General features: G+C 47.6%; 2 protein-coding genes across 2 annotated transcripts; one reads left to right on the top strand and one right to left on the bottom strand.

Annotated features, from left to right (window-relative positions):
- Positions 1-27: 27 nt before the first annotated feature.
- An06g02460 (uncharacterized protein) lies at positions 28-1,861 on the bottom strand (the record flags this gene model as incomplete). The annotated part of the gene is made up of 5 exons (XM_001391030.3): positions 28-42; positions 77-101; positions 172-448; positions 552-629; positions 781-1,861. 5 exons carry the CDS (start codon positions 1,859-1,861, stop codon positions 28-30), a joined length of 1,476 nt encoding a protein of 491 aa, XP_001391067.3.
- A 4,526-nt stretch (positions 1,862-6,387) lies between these two features.
- An06g02450 (uncharacterized protein) lies at positions 6,388-9,481 on the top strand (the record flags this gene model as incomplete). The annotated part of the gene is made up of 7 exons (XM_059748124.1): positions 6,388-6,888; positions 7,021-7,103; positions 7,162-7,532; positions 7,630-8,473; positions 8,532-8,612; positions 8,678-8,877; positions 8,931-9,481. The coding sequence occupies 7 exons, from the start codon at positions 6,388-6,390 to the stop codon at positions 9,479-9,481; spliced, it is 2,631 nt and encodes an 876-aa protein (XP_059600812.1).
- Between the last annotated feature and the right edge of the window lie 380 nt (positions 9,482-9,861).

Raw genomic sequence — 9,861 nt, 5'->3', positions numbered from 1 at the left:
GGCTTGCTTTTTGACGCCGGCAGAAACCTACCGCCTTCCTGTCTGAGAGAAATTTTTGCCTTAGATATTAACTTACTGCCTCAGGTGATGAATGTCCTAAACTAGTAAGCGGTAGAGTTCTGCCTCCTTCAAAAAGCAAGCCTTACCTAAAAGGGAGCGACCCTTACCTACTAAGGTAGGCGGAAAGTGGGCGGAGGGTGTGGCATGAGCGGAGACCGGTGTGGAGGAAGCCTGGCTGGTGTGGCGGTAGCGCCTCCCGTTTCTAACTGATACGTGCTGATCTTACGGAAAGTCGGCATATTTGACTCCGGCTGATCGGGACTCACTCTCTCTAAGCAGCATAACCGCTTTAATATTTTTGAAAGCAGAGATATACTTTTGATAGACTTGTATGATTTTTTAGCTCTCCTCGACGGTGTATATGTTGTTTCTGCGACTTTCGAAGTTTCTGTTGCGGTGGCATTAGGCAATAGTTTCGCAACGAAACAGAATCCGACAAGAGGAGATGAGCGGAAATGCTTCGGACATTATTCATTTTGTTCTTGTAGTACCATGCCATATGCTGCTTGGAACTGATCGTGCATTCGCTCTTGGCATTTTGCAATAAATCTCACAAATTTGGATCAGGGCTATATATTATTGTTATTAATCTTCTGGTCGAATCACTATGGGCTGTCTTCGTTGGTGGTTTGGTTTATCCTGTTCTGATATTATCCTATCACTGCAGTAATCTACCTAAGAAAGACAAGCACCAGTAAATCTGTCACCCTCGCAGGGTACTCCGGAAAGCCATAATTCGCTCGAATGATGCCTCCAAGGCTGTTCGAGATAAGCTTCCATTCTTCAACCCCGCAACGAGTCCTTCTGTCGCCATCAGGCCCTCGGTCAGGTTTCGTGAAGCACAAAGGATCATGTCTGCACCTGCTTGCTTGGCTAGAAGTGCTACTGTAGACCAGTCCCCATACGGCTTTACTGCTCCAGCCTCAAGCGCATCCGTCATGATCACGCCATTGTATCCTAATCTGCTTCGTAGTTCTCCCTCAAGCCATTTCCTGCTCAATCCTGCCGGCCGGTCATCTACCATGATATACTTGCTCCATGAGGCCATGATCAAACCAAGGCCTGCCTGGATAGCTGAACGGTATGGGATTTCATCCACAGCTCGAATCTCGTCGAGAGTTAGGTCAAGAGTAACAACGCCGGCGTCTGTGTCGTTGCCAGCTGGATTAGCACCGTTTCCAGGGAAGTGCTTTCCAGCTGCCGCAATTCCTTTTTTCCGCATAGCTGAGAGGAAAGAAACCGCACAACGGGTGACAAGCGAGGATGTATTCCCAAATGATCGTTGCCAGTAGTTCATGAAGCTTGACTCCTCGCGGTAAACATCCAATACTGGAGCAAGATTAACGTTAACTCCGGCTGCTACAAGGGCATCAGCTGCAGCACTGCCTCCGTGCGACGATGCGAGAGTAGGGTCTCTAGCGAGCCCCATCTCTTTAGCAGACTCCCATGGTCCTCCGTTGGTAATACGCTTCACATAGCCGCCCTCCTGGTCGATCATGATTGGCAGTGGGAGGCCCTTATACGCAGGGGATTTGGCGTGTGCTTGTTGTAACTTTCTCATCAATACTGATGTTTCTGTCAAATTTGTCTGGTTGATGTTTTCGCGAAAGAGAATGAGGCCCCCGACTTTGCCCTCATTCACGAGATCGAACAAGGCATCCGGCGGACTGATGCCGGGATAGGTGTAAACGATGTGCTGTCCGGCAAGGACAGCCAAGTCTTCGGCTCCCGACGCGTGGCTGAAGGCACTCGCAGCAAGAAGGGGGGTGGCCACGAATGGGAGATACCTAAGGTAGAACATTATGGACTAGTATACGTGAACGTGAAGTATGCACTTGTAGACGAGCTGTGTTCGTAGCGAAGAAGAGTTGTATATATGCTACGGAGTATACTACATTGCCTATTGACCCTCGTCGGAGTCATACGGACACCCCAATTGCTGATAGGGTGCATTTTCGCTGAGTCGGAGTTAGATTCGGAGTCTCGGAAACGCTGATTCGTAACAGGTAATTACTAGCGTGCCATCACCGACGCCACATCGCCCCGGGCAGTGGAAGGGAGATGCAACAAATGACACTGAGCAATAAGATATGCGTGTATCGCATTGACATGCCTGCTTACAATTGTACAAATAGTATTTCTGGCCTGCTTTTTCTATTATAAGAATAATCTGATTTTTCAAGATAGGATTCTTCAGTGAACAATTTCCCTGGACAGGACAATCCGCATTACTCTTCTAGGGAGAGAGTAATAGTAAATGTGTCTCCTTCTTCCCTTTCTATATTATCTTTACCGTACGAAGCCACTTTGCGGGCAGCTGTAGGAGATATTAGAACTGTATATTAGCTATATATATATTTACGCTGTTTAAGTAATACTTCTACTACAGGGGCCTAATATGATAGTTCCAGGCTGAACTTTTAAATGATAGCCACTGTAAATTCTGCAATAAACCGGTATTTACAATATACATTGGCGAAGATATGTCGAGGGAAAGAGTTGCCTAAATATTCGGTAATATAGGAAATATTCCAATGGTCTTTTTCCGTAAGTACCTGCTTTGCGATTGAAGACCTGGACCGTCATCGTGGAGAGAATGGACTCGACTCTCAAGTACGGGATGATGAAAGAGAAGTGGCCACGGGAAAGGACGCAAGAAAGTCATCATACCTTGTTACATTGCTCCCAAGAGCAGTAGAAACCGCGTCCGCCGAGTTCCACGGCTGGGTGAAGGAAGGGCCAAATCAAGTGCTGTTGGAGAGGTGGGCCGCCACTTGGGACAGCGAGGAGTGACCCGACTTTGCAATACAATAAAACACAATAAACACAATCTTGGGAGAGTGGGAAACTGTGATGAATAAAATGAGGCAGTAAGAAACAAAATTCGAGGATATTACTGTTACATATAGAGCGATGACCGAACCAAACCGGGAGGAGAGTGGAAGCAGACAAAGGAATGGCATAATGGCACAGGCGGGGTAGAGACATGTCATGGAGGAAGGGAAGGGGACCTCGGGTGTGGCAACCGGCTATGGTAGAGGGAAAATAAAGGGCGGAAGGGGGAAGTAGATCTCACCATCACCCGCTTCACAAAACCTGTTTCCAGTAGCCTAATAGTCAGTCCGCAAAAGCAAAAAAAAAGGATAGATAAAGGCATTAAACCTGCCGTGACTTTTCTTCGCGATATTGTCTTTGCTTAGCTTCCACTGGTAAAGCACTTGATTTAAAAGATTTTGCTCTCAGGAGGGAGGGGGGAAATGAACAATTGTGTAAGTCTCATCGATTACGATCTGCCCTAAAAGCAAGTCGTACTCTCGCGGCCTTCCGTCTACTGGCTGCATAGCACTACAACAAGAAGTCACCACCATTGACCCGTCAGTTTCTCCTCGAGGCGGTCGCACAACTCGGGCTCTCGACAATTTTCCGTCCCTCCTCTCTTCATACTTGGGTGCCATGCCCGGCAAGACGCATGACAGATACACTGGGTACACGCGGGAGGCTTTGTGCAGCAGACTCAGCACCTGATATGCGACCGCCCATGGCCCAGAATTGTCCTTTCATCCTCCGAGTCATGCAGTAAGCTTTGTCATCACATTAATTTGCCGGTCTACAAACAATTCATAACTAATGCAGTGTCTAGACGGCGAACTCCATATACTTTTAATTCGCTAGCCTTCAACGGGAATATCTTTGAACTATATCACTAGCTATCAATAAATGCTCAGCTTTCCCACTCCTGTCTGTCCGTGCATGATATTATTTCCTATATTTTTAACTAAAAACAACACCATCATCATCCAGAAAGAAGTCCAGTTTGACATTTCAATAGATATACCGGGTCCTAAGCTGTAAAGACAACTAAACCGGGTATAGCACTAAAAGCGCCAGTTGCCTGCGCGCGTCGCTGGAATGTCAGCTCATGAACAGTAGTCACCTTGTGTTGTTTTTAGGTCTTCCTCTCCCGCTGATTTTTCCTGCCTAATGATCAATACCGATTCCCCCTGCTGCCGCTGAAGGATAGGAAAGATTCAGAAGACAAGACATTCTTCATTCTACTAGAATATACTGCTTGTCTTATCATCTCCAAATAGCATTTTATTTCCGTTATGCTCCAACGTACGCCGAAAAGCACAACAAGAGCAAGTCAACTAGTTTGTAAGCTTGGAGTAGGTTTGCGAGGCCTTCAAATATTATCTCCCTGATATGGAGGAGCCTGATAATACGATGTAGTTAGTGGGATTGGGGCTAGATAAAAAATATATAAGAAAAATAAACAAGGGAGCGACTCGGACAGGGTGCAGTAGAGACTCAAAAGACAGAGCAAACAGATCCCTTCATCACAATTCCCGCTATGCACGTGATAGCAAAAGCTGCGCTTGAGCTATACTGATTCTGTGTTCAAACAGTCTGGGCTTAACGCGAGAACCGGCAAGTAACCATTCGCAAATCGAGCCTACATGCATAGGCCACGATCATAGAAGGCGATTTGATATTACTCGTACGAAAATAGTTCTGGCGATTGCAGATTGGGCAGATGCCTAAAAGGGAAGGGCAGTTGGTTGAACGGGCCAATAGGGAGATGAAGATACAATGCGTGTTCGGCTCAATACTGGAGTTCGCCAGCTGGCCAATATCGAAATCAGCTAAGAACTTTGGATCAGTGTTCCAGTTACAGGGCATGTTCCTCACTGTCGCAGTACAAAGGCACGGTCGAATTCGTTCCCAGGTCCGAAAGATAAAGTGGAGCCAGACAGCAGTCAGTGCACTTACATTCAGGCTCTGTCTATTTACGGCATGAAACGGATCGAAAAACCATCCCGACAGTAGTAATCTGACCGAGGCTGGAGCCTATGGAACGGATGCGAGTCGCCCAAAGCGTTCAAACTTGAGGGGGCGGTGGCGTGAAACATTAGGCCAATACAGGGTAACAGGCTGGTCTCCAGTCTAGGTTCTCTGGTATTGGGATACGTATAGCGCAGGGACCCGAATAGCATCTAAGGCGCACGGCAGTAACCCTTGTGCAGTCGACCTCATTCGATCGAACCTTGACCCCTGTCTCATTGTACCCTTTCCTCTGTCCGCGTGCGTGCACTGGTACCCTTTGCCCTTTGCAGAAGGGGTCCGGCGGTACTAGAATGGGTATGATTATGTGACTATACGTATGCTCTGAGACGCAGGCCCTCAGGCTCTTTTTTTGTGTTCTCTTGGCAAAAATAATTAGGGGATAAAACAGAATGTGAGATAGAGGATGGATCCTGTTTAGAACTGGAATGGGCCCACGGCCGCCTCAGGTAGGGCTCCGCACCTAATACACATCCAGTAAGGCCTTCCTGCAATATATTTCTGAGCTAGCCAGGGAACCCGTCCCTGATTTTGCTGGCTAAGCTGAACTGGTCCAGACTATACTCCCTCAGTCGATATAGCTAACACGCTGGAGGCGTTCCAGCCACTGATTCAGGAACAGTGGTGAGAGCTTCTGCTGTTGGGGAGACCCCTAGTCCCCTGATCAACTCAACTCAAAACCAGAAGGTTTGTATACTTCACTTTACTTCTTTTGGTCAGTGCACCAAATAATACACGTCTAGTCCCACCCGATCAAGAACTGGAAACCGGACAGCAGAACAGCTCCGCCCCATTTCCGTCCGTTTCTCAAGAGCCGTCTGTAACCGCTACGTGCTATTCCAATCCCTAAACTGATAGGTTATTTTCCTTATCAGCATCTGTACTCCGTCCGAGCCCCCCTGTATCCCATCTTTCATCCTACCCCGTTGTCTGCTTGTCCAGTTCGCTGATCGTTTAGCCATTGCACAGCCAATTCCCACTACCTATCCGCTTATCTGTACGCTAATTACAGAAAGGTCACTGGTTCATTTGGTCTTTTATGCTCACACACGCGAAACGATCTCTCCCCTCTTCGCAAGCCATTGAAGCACAAGTCACTCTGTCCTTCCATACTCTCACCTTAGACCATATTGGCATTGAACATATTAGGAGCTCCAAGCAAAGAACGACGAAACGAGAATACCGTAATCGGATTATCGCACCATTTGATATTCTGCCCCGAAGGGAAAATCCGTTTGTTCGCGTGAACCCACCAGTAACCCGCTTCAGCAGAGCAGTTTTGGTGCTTCAACCTGCATGCCTTCGGGCTAAGTTGAACGTCAGATTCGAATACGTTGAGCCGGAGTTGCAGGTCACACTCGCCGACCTCCAACGGCTGAAATGGTCTTGATAAATGACAAGAAGATGAGCAGAAACCGTACCTCAGCAAGGCTAGGTCGTCCCTTTCAGATGCATCGCGTATCAACTTTGGACGGACAGCATAGTATGCCCTGTGTTTCTGCAGCATACGGGGAGTTATGGCGCCCTCCATATTCCTCTGATGACAGATACAGACATGCTACCGCTCATCCATTCAGCGTCCCTCAGGCTGCATTATTCCCCAACGAATACTCTGTCTTGCCAGTCCCAGAGCTGTCGCAGCTTTCAGAAGATGACCTGTGTGGCCGAGAAGGGAGACTGATTGACATGATTCATAACCCCGCAGGAGCTCCACCACCATTTTCAATCTCTACTCCTATGAGTGACACTTTACAAGAGCCCACGGCTCATTTTGCGCCTCCCGGTTATCGGCTGCAGGTGCCATTTTCAGTACAGGATTCGAACAGCAATATACAAACTCCACCCTGTTATCACCACCGCACCGAAGTTCCAGTTCATTATCCCACACTCACTCCTGAGCAGCAAGTTCCGGCGTTGCANAATTCCGATATTCGCGAGAACAAGACCTCTGGAATATGTCGCCCCAAAGCCCACCGGGCGCAAGAGGTGAATCATTTTCTTTAATCAACGATACGCTGATTAGCGGCGCATATCGAGACATCTGACTGACTTGTAATGTTTGGTACCGTTGTGAAGGCCTGCCGTCGATGCCGAATAGATAAAACCAAATGCGACAAGAAACGACCCACGTGTGAGCGTTGCAAAGATCAAAATCTGGGGTGTGACTACGCAGTAGACAGTGTTCGCAATATTTTGGAAAGGTGAGTTTGGCTAGTGCTTCGGTAAAGATCCAACAGCCTGTGCTTACGGCTGATGTAGGAAGGATAAGGCGACCCAGCTTCTCTTGGACCGGATAAATGATATGGAAGATGGTCTGAATGAAAAGCTTGAACGACTCTCGGCAATTCAGATAGAAACCTCGGCTCAACTTAGTCGGATGTCAGAATGTTCTCTGTTGAAGCCCAGGGTCGTGAAGCGCAAAGAAATAGAGAAGAAATCGCGTGCCCAAGTTCTAGATGATCGTTCAATACCTGTTGATCATACCATGGCAAACAACAAACTGCTCTCGTGGCCGTCTATCAAGGGCCTTATTGGTCCGAGAGAGTACGATGAAGATCACATTATGGAGCTGGAAGAGGAAAGGGGAATTACCTTCATCGTCCAAGCCCGTTCCCAAAAAAACGATGCGTGTGAGTTCAGCCACGGAATTCCCATCAAGGACGTCTCAGTCTGATAGGAACAAGAATTACAACATTGATACATCTGCTAATGATCCACATAATCCAGGCGCTATCCGAACTGGCCACAACCTGAAAGCATTCGATCTTGGTATAGATGAACACGGATCATTCAGCACAGACGCTGAGACCGTACGTCGCTATTATCAGAGTTATATGAATCACATGCATAAGCTTCATCCATTTCTCAGTCCAACCGAAATGAGCGCTAAAATCGAATCGTTTATTCGCAAGTACTGTCCATTCGAGGCGTCCATCCCGGGAAAGACGTTGAACAGCCATAGTACCAACAACTTGCCACGCGGGGTGAAAAGGAAGACTTCATGGAAGGAGATATATGATGCAGGACCTGTCAGAGACTACCTTCCTGGAGTAGAATCCAGAGGATTCAGCAGACGGCATGTCGAGAAGTCGCTGGAGAATGCCATTATCCTCTCTATTCTTGCACTCGGCAGTATCTGTGAAGTCCAGGTAGTTATCCCTGGTCTAAATCCCGACACACCCGCGGATCCCCAAAAGGAGAGAATTTTTGAACCCTCCACACGCAGTACTCTAACATTAGGAGAGACAGAGTTGGTCTTTCAGTTACGGAAAGACTTCTCTTCGCAGGCATATAACTATTATTCATCGGCAGCTGTAAAGGACCAGAACAATACTCCCGACAGGTCGATGTCCCGGGACTGTCATCATTTAAGGAGCGCGGATGTCATGCCCGGTTTGGCATACTATATATACGCGGCACAGATTCTGGGGAGTTTTCAAGGTGCGAACAGGCTGCATTATGTACAAGCAGCCTTACTAGCAGGGCTTTATGTGGGACAGTTAGCACTTCCTTTCCAGAGTCATGGATGGATCTATCAGGCGGCCAGGGCATGCCAGGTGCTTGTTCGATCGTATGTCTTGTCTAAATACTAAAGATTTTGCCATGGTGAGGCTCTTAACCAGTCCCAGGAAACGGTATGAACAGATTAGCGATGGTCCATTGAAAGACATGTACGACTTTGCGTGCTGGACCTGCCTGCAGCTGGAGAGGTAAGTATAAGCAGATTTCTCTTTTCATCGGCTTCTCAGAATTAATGAACGAACTATTGATGCAGCGATATCCTTGCCGATTTAAATCTTCCGGCTAGCGGTATATCTCATTCCGAAGGACGTATTGGCTTGCCGAAGGGTCGGGCTCTATGTTTGTCTCAGGACGGTTTTTCTTCGAACAGCATGGGAATGTTCATCTATTCCGCCCGAATTTATCTTACAAAGATTCTGAACCGTCTTGATAGTCACTTATACACCTTTGAAAGTAAGTCTGTCTCGGTGAGCAGTAAGTCTCGGCATTACTAAACTTATTTACAGCCGGGAAACAGGAACAGTTGTCTTCCTACAAAATAGGGATCCTAAGCATGAACCTCGAACAGTGGAGAAAGGATTTACCAGAATCCATGACATGGAAGGACACAGACCCTCCATCTCCGGACATCAATGTGGCCCATATGAGAGCCAAATATTACAGCGCGCAATATTTAATACATCGGCCCCTGCTTTACTATGCCCTGCATCATTCCAGCCTTGGCCCATGTGGTCGCTCAATACCAGTCCCGTCCCTGACAGGATATACAACATCTGGAGAGGGATCGCTACCGTCTCCTTCGGTAGCGCACGGGCGAGGAGTTAATGATATGTCCCAATTACCAAGTGATGTCAATGCCCCGGATGGAACTGTAACAAGTCCAGACCCCCATCTAGCAGAAGGACCGTGGACACGTCTTCAATATTGTGACCTTAGTCCGGAGGTACGAAGAGCGTGCAAATTGTGCGTAGAGTCTGCAATCCTGAGCACTCAGGCTTTTGATGCCATTGAAGGCCGCCCGGTGGTGACCAACATCTTCGGATTGGCCCATGCGTGAGTGAAATCCCTAACCATATCACGTTTCCTGCTGACCTTCCCGGCGACTTTCTAGTCAATTCAGCAATATGCTAGTATTATCGGCTACTTACATGTCAAGTCTCTCGGAGTTGGTGGACCGGAATGGCCTCGATCGATTACTCAAACGAACGATCCGTTTCCTCCAAAGTTGCGGGAGATCTCCTACTCTACGTACTGATGCAGAGATTCTTAGTGAGGTCTATGTAAAGATATTCGGGGAGCCACCCAACATCGCTATTCTATGATACTAGCCAAATTATTCGCTGGGACGTTTCCTGCTACCTCAGGGTTATTTATGTACTTACAACAGCCATTAGTCTTACGACTACTCCTTTTACCCTTTCGCCGATCATGCTGCTT

Source organism: Aspergillus niger (genome assembly GCF_000002855.4).
Source record: "Aspergillus niger supercontig An06".
NCBI classification, from domain to species: Eukaryota; Fungi; Ascomycota; class Eurotiomycetes; order Eurotiales; family Aspergillaceae; genus Aspergillus; species Aspergillus niger.
This window is presented reverse-complemented; position numbering and strand designations above follow the sequence as displayed.